Below are 17232 nucleotides of genomic sequence, written 5' to 3'. Positions count from 1 at the left end.
ATCAATTCTAATTTTTCCCCAATTTTCAATTTAAATAAATAGCTTAAAAGATAATATTATTTTAATGGAACTTGTCATCTTGAGGTGATGATTTCTTTTTAAATAAATTCAATAATACACACACATTATCCACGGGAACTCGTCACCTCGAGTACTATAGAAAATATCGTAGATCCAAAATTAAAAGTTTGGCAGTCATATTTCTAAAAAAAAAAATTCGAGCTGTCGTATTGGAAAAAACCCTCTTATCACTCCATTATCAATCACAAAATCGCTTGCTTATCATTATCCATTAACTTAAAGTCCAAGATAAATGATATTGAATAAATTAGGAGCTACTCGAGTTTCAATTGAAAAAAGCTTGGTCAATATTTAAATTAAATGAACTCGATTCAAGATTTTAATGGGTTAAAACGGACTATTTGATAACTAACTCGAAAAATATTATATTAAATTTTTAGTTTTTTAAAATTAATCAATCATATTTATATTATTTTTAAAAAAATTTAATTTTTTAAAATTTTAAATCAATTTTTAAATTGAAACACATTAGTATCAATTTTTCATTAGAGTTCGATTTGAGCTTGATAATTTTAACTTTGTGAGCATTCAAATCAATCGAACACAACTTTAAATTTTTCAAGTTAAATCAAGCTCGACTCGTTTACAGCTTAAATCAAAGATGATGGTTAACTAATAGTATAATATAAAAGAATAATAAAATGTATATCATTGTATGATTTATCACATTATTTGAAAATAGATAATAGTAAAAATAAATTATTCATTCACTTCGATTCAGTTATCAAATTAAAATCAGATCAATATTCTATTCGAATCAAGTTTATTTAAATTAAATTTGAATTATTTATGGTTTAGGTTGCTTCGATTTGAGTTGTTTTCAATCCGGATTAAAGTTTATAAAAACCCATATCAATACAATTTTAACTTAATTTGATTTAATTCAGATTTCATATAAAATTCAAAATCATTATATTTTCGTCCATATCAAATTTTGAATAATATAAATTAATTTAAATAATTAGGTTTGAATTAAATTAGTCAGATCTAATTCTATATAACTATAGATTTATTTTATTGCAATATTTATCACAATAAGATGTTTTTTCATCTTTTATTCATTTTATATAATTAATTAGTAATTCATTGTCGCTTTACTTTTCTACTTTCATTTCTTTAAATGTTATTTTTCACTCCCAACTACTTCCAAATTTTTTCAACTTTCCCTATATAAGATATTTTTTATGCTCTATCAATTTTATTATAAAAGTAGAATTATTTAATAAAATAAATTTATCATTTTAATGGATAAATGAGATAATTTTTTAATATTTTATTTCAATATTAATAAATATAAATATAAATATATAATAATAACAATCAACCTTTAGATGAATACAAATATAAAAAATTAATATATATATATATATGAAATCGTATGTGTGACATAAAAAATAATTATTTCAAAACTTAAAAACTCGCACCAACGGTTACATGGTATTTAAACATTTATCGTCAAATGATTGAAATTCTAAAAGTCAATTGATTGAAATTCTAAAAGTCAATTGATTGAAATTCTTTAAAACAGATTATCACTTGTAATTAACCTAACTTAATTAAAAAAAACTAAAAAACCCATGAGTTGTAACTGATTTTTTATTTTTTGTGTGTAATTGTTTATATAGTAGGAAAAAATAACTTTAAAGTAATATTGTTTAACATTACTTATAAATTAAAAATTACAATCGATATATATATATATATATATATATATATATATATATATATATTAAGAATTATTCAAGAAAAACATATGCTTAAATCTTAATGTACATATAGATTTTGATGTTGCAAAAACTTATTTATTCACAATGTTCATCAACGACACTCCCATGAACTCTGATATAATATATCTCCCCCTTTGTTTCCTTAGATGCTAGCCCTTGATCGATGGTTCGATACGATTCTGGCTTACGGTTCGAGAAAATTCCGGCTCACCATACTAGCTAATTTGCTGGAAGAAAATAGTTTTCAAAGTGAATTAGTGGTCGAAATTCTTGCCTTGTGAGGGCTATTCACATGCTTAATCCCATGGTGATCATGCTTTGCTTGTAACCGTCGGGGCGTCCTTGGCGATGCTTGCTTTGTTGCATCGAGACGTTCCAACGAGGCTAGAACATCAACCATGCAGAGCCTGTACTTCGGATCCATATGCAAGCACTGCAATGCGGGTGCAGCGGCAGCTTGCGCTCCTTTCTTCGAGTACTGACCTCCCAACCTCGTGTCCATTATCCGTAGTACTTTCCTATTGTCACTTAGGAACGGTTTGGCCCATTCTACTAGTGTTTCTTCCGAAAACCCGACTCTCTCATCGTCCATTGCCCGTCGCCCTGAAAGTAGTTCTAATAGTAGAACACCAAAGCTGTACACATCGCTCTTTGGGGTCAGATGACCTGCACTCGAGGTTTAAACAAGTTGGTTAGTTCTACGAGACAAAGCGATTGCTGGTATGATCATGCTTAAGCATATTATGTTCAAAAAAGAGTATGAACAAACCTGTAGCAACATATTCAGGAGCTGCATAACCTTGAGTTCCAACAACTCTGGTCGAAACATGGGTGTTATCACCAGTTGGACCATCTCTTGCTAACCCGAAATCCGAAAGTTTTGCGTTGTAATCCTACATAAGTTTACATGTAAATAACATTAATCATTAAGCAAATGGAATGTTCAATACAACATATCTGCTATGCAAACTTGATCCCAAATCAGAACTATTGATCTGTCAGCATTACCGAGTCTAGGAGAATGTTGGAAGCTTTTAAATCACGGTAGATTACATTAGCATCTAAACCATGTAAAAAGGTCAATCCCTGTGCAACGCCCCGGGCAATATGCATCCGTGTACCCCAAGAAATTGGTTGAACATTTTCTGAAAGAAGAAACGAATAACGGGTTTAGTGTTATCAGATTCTAACTTGACCAGCCAAACAAACTATGAAAAAGAGAAGATTAAAGATGACTCATAAACAGAAGTGCCACCATCCTAAAGACCTAAACTAGCACATTGACGTGCAGTTGATACATGGTATATGATTTAACATAGTGAGAAAAAGATCAATGGAAAAGGAGTCGGATCTGCAGAAAGACAGAAGCTTACTTTTAAATAAGTGGTTCTCCAAACTTCCCTTTTGCATAAACTCATAAACCAAAAGTCTATTCTCAGACTCCACACAGTAACCAATGAGTTTCACAAGATTTTCATGGTGAAGTTGACCCAAATAGTTAACTTCCGCCTGATAATATTGATCAACGTGGAATCAGGTTCACAAACATGAACTTGCAAAATATGGAAAAAGGAAAAACAAAAAGGAAAATTGAAACTCATAATCAAAAGTTCACATACAAGCCATTCCTTGTGCCCCTGAAAACTTTCTGCCTTGAGTTTTTTGATAGCTACAACAATTCCGGTACCCGGCTTGGTCGGAACAAACGTGTTCTCATCAATCCAACCTTTAAAAACACATCCAAACCCTCCTTCGCCGAGAAGTGCTTCGGACCGGAAGTTTTTGGTGGCATTTTTAAGATCACTAAAAGTGAAAGACTTGAGACTGATGGAAACAGATGTATGAGGTTTTGATGATATGAATGGTTTGTTCCAAGTTTCCTTGGGCGATTTCTGGGTCTTAGAGTTTGATTCCAGCTCTGTGTTACTATGAGTCTTCGCACTACCTTAAACAACAAGAAACAAAATTTAGGAATTTACTGACTTCTAAATCCATATCAAACCCGCAGTTCATCAATTAACCACATGAAAATACCAGAGAAACATGAAAATAGATATATTTAAGTATGATCAGAGAATGCATGAAAAAGGATTTATAATTAAATGAATGGCCCTTTGTTTGCTCAAAACCAAGCTTCAAAATACATCAGCCAAACCAAAATAGTCTTTTGATTTCATTCACAGATTGCATGGTGGATTAATCCATTATCAACAAAGTGCATCCGAATTAGTGTACAAAAGTGCATTAAGATTTGTACAGCAGCAAATCAGCCTAAAAATCACCTTCACTCTACGCTACCAGCAGAATGTCAGATGAGATGTACCTAAAGTTCTTGTTTATTGGCTCATCAGATCAAATATCTCACGAACTCCAGAAAGTAAAATCCATCGAAAATCTTTGCTCGTGGAACTTTGTTTTAGAACAACACAAACCCAAAGCCCAGAAAACATATATAGTTGAAAAGCTTATAATTAGGCCCCACAAAGATCACATAGCAAATGAATTAAATGAAGGGAAACAAGTGATGGAGTGACCTGATAAATTAGTGGAAGAAGCATGAGCACAATTTGCAGGTTTAGGCCAGCAAATCCCCATGATGGAAGAAAGAAGATCAAACAATAAGGCTGAAAGGGTCAAATCTCCATAGTGTTAGAAGAAGAAGAAGAAGAGAACCACCCAAAGTTCGTCCCATTTAAAGCGTCATTTTGTTCAATTTAAGGAACCCCAAAAACAGAAGAAACAAGGGTTTTTTTTTTGTAGAAACGTTGCATTGGTCAATGGAAGGTGGCTGGATTGAAAATGGAAAATGTCTACGTCCTTCTTAAATAATACCGTTTACATAATCTTCATCGAATTGTGAGTTTCATGGCCCTCCCATTACGGATTTAAAGTCCCCACAATGGAAGAAAACTGTATTTGAATATTGACTTTTAGCATCATACGCCTGTGCTCTGCTCTGCAACTCTCGGCTGTTGAATATCAAGCTCTTTAATCCTCTTGGTCACCCTCAAATTGTACGTAGCTGTACGAACGTCATTTTTGTGTTTTAATTTTTAAATTAAAAAAATTATTTTTTTCGAATTGACTTGACATTAAAAAAAAACTTGTAATTTCATAAATTCTACTTGAAAAATATTTAAATAAAATTTGAATTATAAAAATATGATTTGAATAACTCGTATAACTCAAAATTCTTAGTAATTAGAAGATTAGTTTTTAAGTTCAAGTCGATTCTCTCAACTTCTCCATGATATATGTACATCACACATGAAAAAGTATGAAAAAATAAATATGTATATCTTATATGGTCATAGAAAGCATTTAAATTGAAATCATTTAGTACCATATCATTATAAATATTTAAAATTAAATATAAACAGAAACTCAAATAACACGACTCTAAAATTTTTAAGACAAATTTAAGTTATAAAATAAACTTATCAACTCAAGTACCCGAGATTTTTCCCTTAACTTAACTCAATCAAATGTCACTAATTAAAATATCTTTATTGACTCTCAACTTTATCAGTTTAATCATATTTTCTTTAAGTTTTTATTGTGATTCGTTTGACTTTTATTTATTTCAATTTTATCAAAATGATTCAAATGTGACATAACAATAACCACTCTGTATCAATTATTTTATTTATCGAATTTGAGTCAGTTTGACAAAAAAAATGCGAGAGGAAAAGTAAAAGCTAAAATGTCAAACTATAACATAGAAATAAATTTTAATTTTTTTATAATTTATGTAATGCGAAATTGAGATAATATAAAATATGTAATTGAAGTTAAATTACAAAGTTTATTGAGTAGTGATAGAATGTTTGGATAAAAAATATTCAAGTTATTCTGATTAATATTATGGTAAACTACACAAGTGACCACTTAACTATTACCCTTTTTCACTTTGACCACCGATGTTTCGATTTAATTGATCAAATCGTCCAACTATTTAAATATTCCAATCAAGTCACTGTCTGTTAACTTTTAACGGAGAAAGTGGCATGGCAGTTAAAAGTTTGATATAACTGTATATTTGGTCCTCGATATTTATAGATTCTATCGATTTGATCATACATTAGTTCAATTAAAATAAATTTAGCCTCCAATTAGATGGTGACACGTGTCGTTAACTGATTAGAGGATATTTTCTTAATTATGTTTTATTTAATTCAATAATTTTTTCGTTCAATAGGATGGTGGCAAATATAAGTGCATATTTGATCCTCAATATTTATACATTCTATTGATTTGATCATACATTAGTTCAATTAAAATGAATTTAATCTCCAATTAGATGGTGACACGTGTCATTACGAGATTAGAAGATATTTTTCTAATTTTATTTTATTTAATCTAATAAATTTTTCATTCAATAAAGTGGTGACACGTGTCACCACATATTAAAGAGAGCAAATAATAAAGTAATATAACAATTAGGAGGAATTGAACCACTAAGCTAAGCCCCAATTTAATTATAAATTACAACATTTATTATATATCTTATTCCAAATAATGACATTAATAGAATGAAAATGTTAACAAGGAGATTTGATCCTAGGCATGTAAACGTAACTAAGGATGAAACTACTGTAACCAATAAGCAAATTCAATCATTTGAGAAAAAAATTGTAGTATGTTTTATATATTTATAATTTTTGTTAATGTAAAAAAAAATTCTTAATTTTTACTTATTAATTATAATTTAATATTACATATATTTATTGATAGTTATATATTAATTATAATTTAATAGAACAAATAGTTTTGAATTTTTATATATTAATTATAAGATAATATATATTAAAAATATTTTTTATTAAATTACTTATTAATAGTTAAGAATTATTTCTTTCATTAAATTATAATTTATTATATATATAATTATTAATAAATATATATAATATTAAATTATAATTAATAAATTAAAAGTAATGATTTTTTACATTAATAAACATTACGAATATACAAAAATATTGCACTATATTCATAATAATAAGATTTGGTTTAGGTGACTTCACTTTTAATAATAATCCCAGGTTCAAGTCTCTTTGTTAGTATTTTTCACTTCTTTTTTCTGTCATTCATTGAAATGAGATATATAAAAACCTAAAATTATTATTATTATTTCAAAAAGAAACCAAAATGTTTTTAAAATATCAAAAGGACCACTAACATTCCTAAACCCAAATCATCAAATTCCATCGCCAGTTGCCATTGTCGTCGTTACCGGCCACCATTGTGTTTGGTTGGCTGTCACCAAAAGCACGGATGGATCAAGGGGTGTTGGGGGTGCGATCGCACCCTTTAAAAATTTTAAATTCCCTTATATTTTAGGGTTTTTTTTATATAACTTCTTAAATTTCCATTCTCTCCATCCCTGCCTAAGAGTAACGGCAAGTCAGCCAAAAAATGAGCTTACTATTGTTAGTTAAAACAATCTGATCGACGCTCTTTTCAGCGTTCGACTAGGTTCTCCGGTTACTAATTTCACATCATAGCATGACTATTCCAAGAAAGATTGATTTTATGGTCCAAATGTATGGATGGTGGTGCAGAAAAATGCTGTAATATCTTGTGAAACCATGGTAAGTTTGATGTCTTCCCCAAAAACTTTCTGAAGCTGTGCATCACAATTAAAACAAGATGGATCGCTTCGATTTTGAAGTTTTCTAGACATAACTCTTGTTAAGTTATGGACCATTTAAAGCAACCAACAATGTATATAAACCTCGTTAGCGACCATGGCAATGGCGGCTGGCGACGGCGACAACAGGAATGAAGTCTAGATTTTAACTTGAGGGGTAAAGTATAACTATTCTAAAATTAAGGGGACAATTTTATAATTATCCCATAAATATTTAAATTTTATATATAATTAAATGTAAAAACAATTTTATATAATTTTTTCTAGAGTACCCGAAATACTTATTTGAATCCTGGTCAAGATGTTCACATTAGCAATGAATCACTCAGTTAATACTGAAATCAGAAGTTTTCACTGTTGTCTAACCTCAATTTAATGAGGAGCTCACCACCTTTCTTCCTGATGGATATTTGTAACTTTGTTTTTTATTATATGAATGATAACTGAAATACCAACATTGGTTCTTTCTGATAATTGTTTTACAAAGTTGTACGTTACAAGTCTGGGTCTTGTCTTACATAGCAGTTTAGCTGTGTCAGATATTATTACTTATTGGATTATATTATCACGTATACATGAATTTCTTTTATTTATTTATTTATTTATTTATTTCATGAATAAAAAATCTTCTGAAATAATTTAATTATTATATAAGTATTAATCAATAATACTTTTTATGCTACTCATTGGGTTCATCTAACAGTGTAATCAAATACTTTTATATATCTTAATCGATCGGAAAATATATGATGGATAGGCAAAAGACAGATATGAGTACCATGCCATCATCCGAAACCAGGCATTCGTGCGAAACAGCCGAAAAACTTCATTAACAAGCCCAAATGGCACCGGAAAGAGATCATGCGTACCATAGAGTATTATGATCTTCTTGAGTACTTTCCCACATTCATATGCGTGAACACAACCAGATTTAAAAGAAGAATTACCAAGTTTCGAGAATCCGGTACATAGTGATTTCTTGCTGCTTGAAGTACCGTCGATCTTCTTCGTCCACTAGCACAAGATTCAAATAATATTTCACGCTGAATTTGTTATTGATGTTACGATATGTTGGTGTCAGTTCATATGGACTTAAGAACAGTCTGATCGGAATCGATTCTCCTGTAAAGGCATTCATAATAGCTCAAGTAAGATACGCCTCATGGCCTTAGGTGATAGACATACACAACTCCATTAAAAATCCTCTGACCAAACCAAACATGCATATCAATCGACTCCTCGAATTTCATAAAGAAATTATAATTGAAACCTAAGTCTAAAATGATAGTATTGAAACGGATGTAGCAATCATGACCAACAACCGTAGCATGTAGCATATGATAGTTGGCTAGTGTCTGTGTCGCTGTCTTATGTTACTTGGATTCGAGTGTGTTAGGTACAAGTCTATGTCCAACGTGAGGTATATTCAATTTTTTTTTTATAAGTCCTTCCATTAATTTGGAAGGTCCTAAGAGAGTCATATTTACATGCCCATGTTCAAATCTGAGTCGAAAATGGAAACTTCAAGATAAAATAGATATGAACATCAAGGCAAATACCAACACTAGGAGGTATTCTATAAAAGCATGATTGCAAAAGTGTTCCGGGCTAACGAATATCTAAGATATCTGCCAAGAATTCTAAATCTGTGACATTAAAAACACGAAGTTAGAAAATATGGCGTGGGATAGAGAAGCTTGTTAAGGTACCTCTGACAGGAGCACCATCCATCAACTCGAATTTAGCAAGGGTCTCTGTCTCAACATATGTGTTTGGCCCTGATCCAGTTGACTCTCGGCGCCTGATCTCTAGCTCCATATTTTTTAGCTTAATTCTAACAACAAGAAAATATATCTTGCCAATAATGACATCCTTCAAATGATACCTGAATATTTGAAATCCGACATAAATACATCAGTATCCTCCCAACTTAGGGTAAAACAATTGGCATGGGATTATATACAAACTCTAATAAAAAATGCATGCCGAGCGACGTACTTGCTTTTACTGTATTCAAATTCAATATGTAGACAATCCTCAATCCCAACTTCCATCTATATGAACAATCGATAGAAATAAATAAAAGTCGATTTGAAATCCCAAAACATCAAAATTGGTATAGAGTGGCTACATGTCATATCAACCATCACATTTTCCAAGGAAACAATAGAAGTAACACCTTTAAGGTCATTCCAATGTCTATCATACCATGCAAAATATTGGTAATATCAGGCACTAGTACGAGACATTTTATAGCACCATGGAATTTGTAAGGGGTCTAAATGATAATCTCTTTATGTTATGTTTGGATGATAATTTTGAAATTTTGGATTTGGATTTCATTTGCTATATAAATTGTAAGAATGAAATGCATACATTTATGAATAAATTAGTTGGGTTTCAATATAACATATTTTTTGAAAGTATAGAAAGCAAGAATCTGTGAAATTCATAAGTTAGGAATTTCAAATTCACTACTAATAGGCATCCAACAAATCTTTTTTTGATAGGAATTGAAGGCCTCATTAAAAACCTCCTTCTTGATTATAGAGACTTAAAGAGAAGCTCCTTAATCAGCGGAAGGAAGAAAATAGTGCCTTAGGATTTCATTGAACCTAAGAACACCAAAATACATCCAGATATCGACCCCGTACATAAAACAAAACACCATAAAACAACCAAAAAACACCCCCATAGCAGCAACAGTAGCTCAACCTAATATCAACCACAACAGCCTCTAAAAGACTGACCCAACTAAAAGTCTAACTCTTGACTCGGAGAGCACCAGAAAACAGAACACCTAAAAAAGAGAGAAAAAAATGACAGCTGACTCAAACCATAGTATCCAAAATAAAACACAGACATCCAGGAGCTTCCATCCACACGAAGAGGGCAGAAAACCAAACTATAGACTCTGGCTCCAAAGCTGGAAAAATGGAATCATAATCTGGCTCCCAGAACAGACAAATCTCCCACACATTAAACCTTCTACTGCTGCTTGATTTGGTTGTATCAGGCCATTAATTGGGGACCCGAAACTTTCTCTGCTAACCCCGATATATCTCTGCCATCCAGCCTGTCAACCACCGACCCAACCTGTTGGGCATCCCCATCCTGGTGGGCCTCCACACCCTTGGAACTACTAATAGCACGCCTCTTAATAATGTTAATCACGTTTTTCATCACCTTTGCCTTTAACCGACCATCCAAGTTGGATGAATCAAAAAAATCCAATATTCTCTCTCTATCACGTGCAGACATACAACTTTTGCTGCTTTCAAAAACTGACTCTCTAGCCCCTTGATCCAGCACATTCTCGTGCTCCACCACATCCTCGAATTCCGATGGAATAATCCCCACACCAGCAGCATAATTCCTTAAGCCCATAATAAAATCCTCCCCTATGTTCCTTTCCATTACTTCCCCACCCGACGAGAAGCAGCCACTAACTCTTTCCCCCATACAACATAATAGACTTTCTTCATCCACAGAACAACGCTCAAAAATCTTCTCCACCGAAGAGTCCTCGTTTCTGCCAGCTCCCTCAAGACATACCTCCACCACGGTAGAATTAACTGGCGAGACACCGACGAGCTCCCCCACCAAAGATAACGGGGAGGCAACTGCCTCATCCATCAAGAACGAGTCTGCCCAGACTGAATCGGGACTGAAACAAGGCTCAAACTCAGAAATACAAACTGTAAATAACAAGTCCCCGGCTTTCAAAACAACGGATTCTTCCACACGTGTTTGACGGTTTGTAATAATTTGAAACAAAGCCCTTTCAAAAAAACCTGGATTCACAGATCCTTCGTCAATGGAGATAAGTTCTCCCCATTTGTCTGCAATGCTTCTGAAGGTGGAGGGATTCCACAAAAACGGTGGGATCCCTTTGCACGAAAGCCACGCCCGACGGCTGCTGCAATGAAAGTTTTCCGACCACACTTCTACTTTGCCAAAACATTTATTCAATGCCCCCATCTGATTATTCAGCGTGAAATCCCTACTCTCATCATCTTCAAAAATGATTAGAACTGCTAACCCGCTTAGCCTCATGATTTTCGGGCCTAAAATGCCTTCCTTATGCATTATGGAAGCCAACTCATTCATCTTTAAAAAATTTCTGCACCACCCTACCAAGCTGCCTCTGCAAGTTAGCAGTTTGTCCTCGTCAACAGAACCCACAATGGGAGCCTCTAAATGCCCAACATCCTCCCTTTTACTCTTGATCTCGGCTGGTTTTAAACCCGAAAACTTCTTTCTCCAACATCCAACAAATCTTTGGATTTGAGAAATAATCATATGTTGCATTTTTATGCGTGTTATCACTCAATTTACATCATCTTTGAAATCCAAAACCAGATATTGAAATCCAAGTTTCCAAACGCTAACTTAAGAAGAATTGTTGTAAAAGTGATTGACCCAAATTTAGGCATATTACATATCTTGATATTAGATGGAGAAAATACATTGGAGCAGAAAGACGAGTTAAATCCACTTTTGATACACAAGTATTTGTGAGTTTCACAATGAAAGATATTTCAATTTCAATCTCACCAGTAATCTAAACCAAATAAGCATCAGGAAATAAAAGAAAATTTCCTTACCTTAATACTGTTATTGATTGATGGAGGTGGAGTATAATTGTGGACCTGGTGCAGAAAATATTCAAAGAAAGGAAAAAATTATGAATGACAAATTTAAATATGCTACTGCTATGCTATGATCTTAATCCAGGCAATTTATCTGAACAAGCAAAAACAAATACAAGATGGGGAAAATATAAAACCAATACAAAGAAACTCCTTACACCTAGATGGTAATGCATTAAGAAGATGAAATGACCAAGAAAACAACAATTGAGATCAGAGTATCCTTAGTGAACACCATATGGGTAAAACAATGTTAAATACTAAACAGCTAGTCCTTTCCAAAAGGTCTTCGGGTCCAAGATTGAACACACAAAAAATGATTAAGTAGTGAAATAGCTTTATCACTGGAAGTTTTAATTTGCTAAATTCAAAGTTCATATCCTTGACAGCAATCTGATTAATCTATCCATATCCTATTAATCACATGCAAGGCGTTTTGTTTCCAAAATCCATATCCTTGTTAGCTTTCTGGTTAATCTATTTACATTCATCTAATCACGTGCAGGGCAAATGATGCTTAACAATTATAATATATTCTATTCAAGTTGGCACAAGGATCAAATATCGGTGTTTCTTTTGACAAAGATTATCAAAGAGAATTCTGTGCAAGTAACTTACAATCCTTGATAGGCTTAGTTTCTTTAGATAAATGATAACACGTAAAAAAACAGTCTTATAGGACTCAGGATAGAGTAAGTGGTCAAGAGTAAATATCTTTAGGGACAACCATTTCACAATTGATTCCTTATTCTCTCTCAAAACCAAAGATGATGTGAATTATACTTTTTCGTTTCTGCTCTTAGTTGATCGGTTAAGACAAATGAAGATGGTTTCCAACAACAGGAGGTTACTTCCTAACAACCAATATTTCACCTCATAACAATCCTTCAAGTGACAGCAACATAATCGTAGGTGGTTCCATCCTAACCAGGAAGTCATGTGTGCAGAAACAACCAATTCTTAAATGAGGCTGTGTATCAATAAAACACCCTAGACCTAGCAATCTCAAACTGGAAGTTGGCCCGCTCATAAGATCATCTATAAAATAAAAACTTCCTTCTCACTTTCAACAACTTGTCCAAAGAGGATCACTTAACCTAGAAAGAGTGCTTAAGATGGGAGTTTCTTATCACAACCCTTTTCCGTAGAAGAATTATTTACTGGTTCCCATGGAATATGTTCGCCTGGGAGAAAAAATTAGAGGATTTAAAGTGATTCTTTCCGGATAATTGGACAGTCTTCCTGAACAGGCCTTTTGGTAGGTAACATCATGAAGCTACTGTGAAGGCTACGAACTTAGAAATGATAGCAAATTGAAGAAATGACTTGAATCTGTGTACCTACCCCTAATCAAACTGTTTGGGATTCAAAACAGAAAGAACTCATTTTATCTACTAATAGCGGATAAATTGGCATTATAACAAATCAAGTGCCTATTGCCACAGCTGTAGATATAGGTATTCTGCATTAAGACCTCAACGGTGAATGGTTAACCATAACTCCGATGGGTGATTTCGCTAGAAAAGGCAACACTGAAATCACTATTTTAGTAAATGATGTGAATAAGACCCTTAGACCTCATAAGGGCAGTTGAACTATAAAACGAACTGTGTAATGTAACATCATTCTCATGTAATCTGAGTTAAAACATAAATAAATATTCAGAAGTTAAAAGGTGATGGTAAAAGAAGATAATATCAAAATAATGTAATAGAAATCCAGGTTATATTTTCAAGTAGAATAGCATAGTGATTTCACCCAGTGCTTATACAGAATACATTACCACAAAATCTTGGTACTCCACAATGTTGCTGACATAGTTTCTACTGACTGTCACTTTCAGTATATACCTACACATTTGCAATAATGTTTAGATAGATCAGTTTCATGTTTATATCCTATTATAAAGGATCCTTGAAAACTACAAACATTCAGTAATGAAAATATTTCAACTTAGTCGATCGCGAACAACAAATTGAAATTAAAAAAGGAAAACTAGACGCTAGTGAAAGCCTGAGTAATATGTTTAAATAGCCAAACTTATGCTTGTGCCCTTCACAATCTAGCATGGCAGGGATACCACTAAGCACTGTAACTTTAAAAAAAGGAAATTGCTCACAAAAAGTAACTTCTAGAGGCATGAAAATTTATCACAAGAGTAAACTAATAAATTAAATGAATAGCCTACCTAAGTCTAACATTCACTCCGTTATAAGACTCATATGGCATCTCCACCGTTGCAAATTCAAATGGATATGCTTTTCTTTCATATAATTCACCAGGAACATCAAGTTCACGTACTGCCAACAAAAGGAGAGAATTAGGGATAACTCAGAAGCAACTTTACATGATAATTAAGAGATAATTAATGTCCCTTGCAATGCCACCCCAAACAGGCAAGGTAAGGGAGAAATGGGAGGGGGGAAATCGCGTCAAAACTGAATAGTATAACTTGTAAGGACCCATAAAAAAATTAATTAAAATAAAGACATCTTAAGCCTTTTCTTTAAGGTCAAATACACTCACCAAGAGAGGTGAAATCATAGAAGTTGCCTCTGTCAAAATACAATTCTGCAAAGAATAGAAAAAATGTCATGGTCTAAGTATAGTGGCACAATCTGTATGGAGATGACCTTTCCAAAATTACACACATTGTTCACAAAATTGGAAATAAAGAAACATCAGAGAAAATTTAAGTAGACACAGAATCAAACAAAAAGAAAAACAACAGACAAGTAACTAGAACTAAAGATTGACTCAAGCTAATTTTTTATATATGTAGGCCTGTAAAAGAACCGAACATTCTGCGAACCATTCGTGAACCGTTCGGCGGAAGTTCGTTTATTTATTAAACGAACAAACATTAACAAGATTTTATGTTCGATAAATTAAATGAACGTATAGGAAAAAAGAGCTCGTTCATTCATTTACGTTTGTGAATGGACGGTAATCCGTTTGTTTATGTTTGTTCATTTATGTTTGTTTCTGTTCATTTGTTTATGTTTGTTCGTTTGTCTTCAGCCCAATCTCCAGACCCGCTTGAAATATTAATACCTAATAAATTTTAACCTTAAACCCATTAATATTTTAAAACCCAAGTAATTTTAAACCCAAATAAAAATACTCAAATCAATTAAAGAAAATATAAATCCTAAAATTATTTGGAAAGAAAAAAACTCTTCTCAAATATAAACTCTATTAATTTTATATGTTTCATTTACGTTTGTTTATGTTCGTTCGTTTGTGTTCGTTTACGTTCATTCATTTATTTTTGTTTACGTTCGTTCATTTGTGTTCGTTTATCATTTTAAAGAACGAACACGAACAAGCTAGATTTCTTAATGAACGAACACGAACAAGAAATTCCGTTCATTTAGTTAGTTCGTTAGTTCGGTTAAAGTTAAACGAACGAACATGAACAGACCCTCCTTTGTGTCCGTTCGGTTCGTTTACAGGCCAATACATATGTATATATTTTCTTCTTAGGCTAAACTATACCATATAACATTTAAAGATTAACAGTCAAATGGATATCCCAGTTAAAGTAATGGAAACTATATGGATATCCGGGTTAAAGTAATGGAAACTATATGCATATCCCAGTTAACAGTCAAATGGAAGATCTAAAATGAAAGGTACAGAAAATAAAGCACACCTATCTGACCAAGGAGCTCAATTTTAACACCATTATGTTCAACCTTCTTCCCATGTATCGGTTCTAGAACCACCTGAAACATCAGCAATAAGAACTAAAATACGGATACAGTTTTGAGTGCAAATAATAACAAAACGTTTTGGATATGATAAGCAGATAAACTCAACCATAAGATCCAAAATAGCAACACGAAAAACACTACCTCTCCTACAATATTTTCTTGGCTCTGAAAGAGAGCAGCCATAACTGTTTTCCCATTTTCCTTCTTTAGCGGAACCTGCAAAATAACATTGATCTAAGAGTATAAAGGAAAATCATGTGAATAAAATGGGGGGAATAAACCAGACTATATCACAACAGTATTTATACCAACATAATTGCGTGCACAATTGTAAAATCATGCATTTTGCCTTGTATCTAAAAGCAAACTTTTCATTTTCATTAACATTTCATAAGCAGTATATACCTGATTGCGGCTTCTCCCATCAGCGAATGAAATGAAAATATTACACGGCTGCTTGAAAGCTCCAACTAGGTAATTCTGCAAGAAAACAAATAGATAAACAAGCTTTTCACTTAACCATTATGTTGGTAAAGTAAAACAAAATAAAGAAGAGGCAATTTCCTAAGAAATTGATAGTTTAATACCATGATGCTTTAGCGGGTCCTGAATCAAGACTTTTGCTCAGCATGAAGAACCTAGAAACAGAAACATAAATCATTGAAAATTTGAAATCAATCAACATAATTTTTCTGCAAAATTAGAAAGGAAAAAAGGGACTAAATTAAACTTATAATTAAATTCAAAATTCCACCATCTTCTTACTTCCCCTGGGAAGGCTTAGCACTGGAATCGGATCATGAAAACGAGGAAAGGGAAGGGGGAAATACCTTAATTAGGGATCTAAGAGAAGAAGAAGGGTTGACTGTTGAATTGAGAGCAGATCAGCGGTAACAAATCTTGTAAATAAATGTAATTAGCGTTCCTTCGCTTTTGCTAGACACCAAACCAGTCTTCCTTCGGGTCTTCTGTGATTATCACAGCTGGAAAATTTTTACATTTTAAATGGGATAAATTACAGCATATACCACTAAACTTTAGACGATATATGTTTATATAGTTGAACTTTCAATTATTTTAATTATAGTATTAAATTTTAATTGTTCCTCAACTAGATGATTATGATAGATTAATGGTTGTCGACACGAACATGACGACAAAAAAGAATAAATACTCATCAAGAGACTTTCGAAGGCATAGTATTATTCTTGACGATCGTCGTTCATCACATCGCAACCGACCGCCTCTGTCATTGTCGAATAATTATGGTCGCCATTCCATGTTTGGTCTTTGTAAGATATTCCTAACCATGACAAATTGAAATTAACCTATTTACATACAAAGTGAGTCTAAAATGGCTTTATTTTTGCAGGGATTACTGTTGTTATGGATTTGCAGTAAATTTC

At 32.7% G+C, this 17232-nt stretch overlaps 2 protein-coding genes across 2 annotated transcripts; both read right to left on the bottom strand.

Moving 5' to 3' along the window:
- Window positions 1-2045: 2045 nt before the first annotated feature.
- On the bottom strand, window positions 2046-4432 carry LOC120155514 (probable serine/threonine-protein kinase PBL18). Its single transcript, XM_039167054.1, has 6 exons — window positions 4343-4432; window positions 3428-3753; window positions 3182-3317; window positions 2817-2953; window positions 2578-2701; window positions 2046-2474 (listed from the first exon to the last, which is right to left on the bottom strand). Exons 1-6 carry the CDS (start codon window positions 4401-4403, stop codon window positions 2053-2055), a joined length of 1206 nt encoding a protein of 401 aa, XP_039022985.1. The 5' UTR covers window positions 4404-4432; the 3' UTR covers window positions 2046-2052.
- Window positions 4433-8224: 3792 nt separating this feature from the next.
- On the bottom strand, window positions 8225-16761 carry LOC120155505 (vacuolar protein sorting-associated protein 26A-like). Its single transcript, XM_039167044.1, has 12 exons — window positions 16657-16761; window positions 16414-16464; window positions 16232-16306; window positions 15968-16042; window positions 15766-15838; window positions 14637-14681; window positions 14299-14410; window positions 13894-13960; window positions 12066-12110; window positions 9457-9512; window positions 9168-9343; window positions 8225-8580 (listed from the first exon to the last, which is right to left on the bottom strand). The coding sequence occupies exons 2-12, from the start codon at window positions 16414-16416 to the stop codon at window positions 8402-8404; spliced, it is 906 nt and encodes a 301-aa protein (XP_039022975.1). The 5' UTR covers window positions 16417-16464; window positions 16657-16761; the 3' UTR covers window positions 8225-8401.
- Between the last annotated feature and the right edge of the window lie 471 nt (window positions 16762-17232).

This window comes from Hibiscus syriacus, unplaced genomic scaffold (assembly GCF_006381635.1).
Source record: "Hibiscus syriacus cultivar Baekdansim isolate YM2019G1 unplaced genomic scaffold, ASM638163v2 tig00111193_pilon, whole genome shotgun sequence".
NCBI lineage: Eukaryota > Viridiplantae > Streptophyta > Magnoliopsida > Malvales > Malvaceae > Hibiscus > Hibiscus syriacus.
This window is presented reverse-complemented; position numbering and strand designations above follow the sequence as displayed.

Bases quoted from the DNA above. Each gene is read 5' to 3' on its own strand.
- LOC120155514 (XM_039167054.1), bottom strand. From the start codon at position 4,403: ATGGGGATTTGCTGGCCTAAACCTGCAAATTGTGCTCATGCTTCTTCC. The intron at 3,318-3,427 runs GTATGTGAACTT...CAATATTATCAG, and splicing joins AGGGGCACAAGGAATGGCTT to GCGGAAGTTAACTATTTGGG. The intron at 2,702-2,816 runs GTAATGCTGACA...AAACTTATGTAG, and splicing joins CCAACATTCTCCTAGACTCG to GATTACAACGCAAAACTTTC.
- LOC120155505 (XM_039167044.1), bottom strand. The intron at 14,682-15,765 runs GTGTGCTTTATT...TATTCTTTGCAG, and splicing joins TGAGCTCCTTGGTCAGATAG to AATTGTATTTTGACAGAGGC. The intron at 8,581-9,167 runs GTACCTTAACAA...ATGCCTTTACAG, and splicing joins GGATGGTGCTCCTGTCAGAG to GAGAATCGATTCCGATCAGA.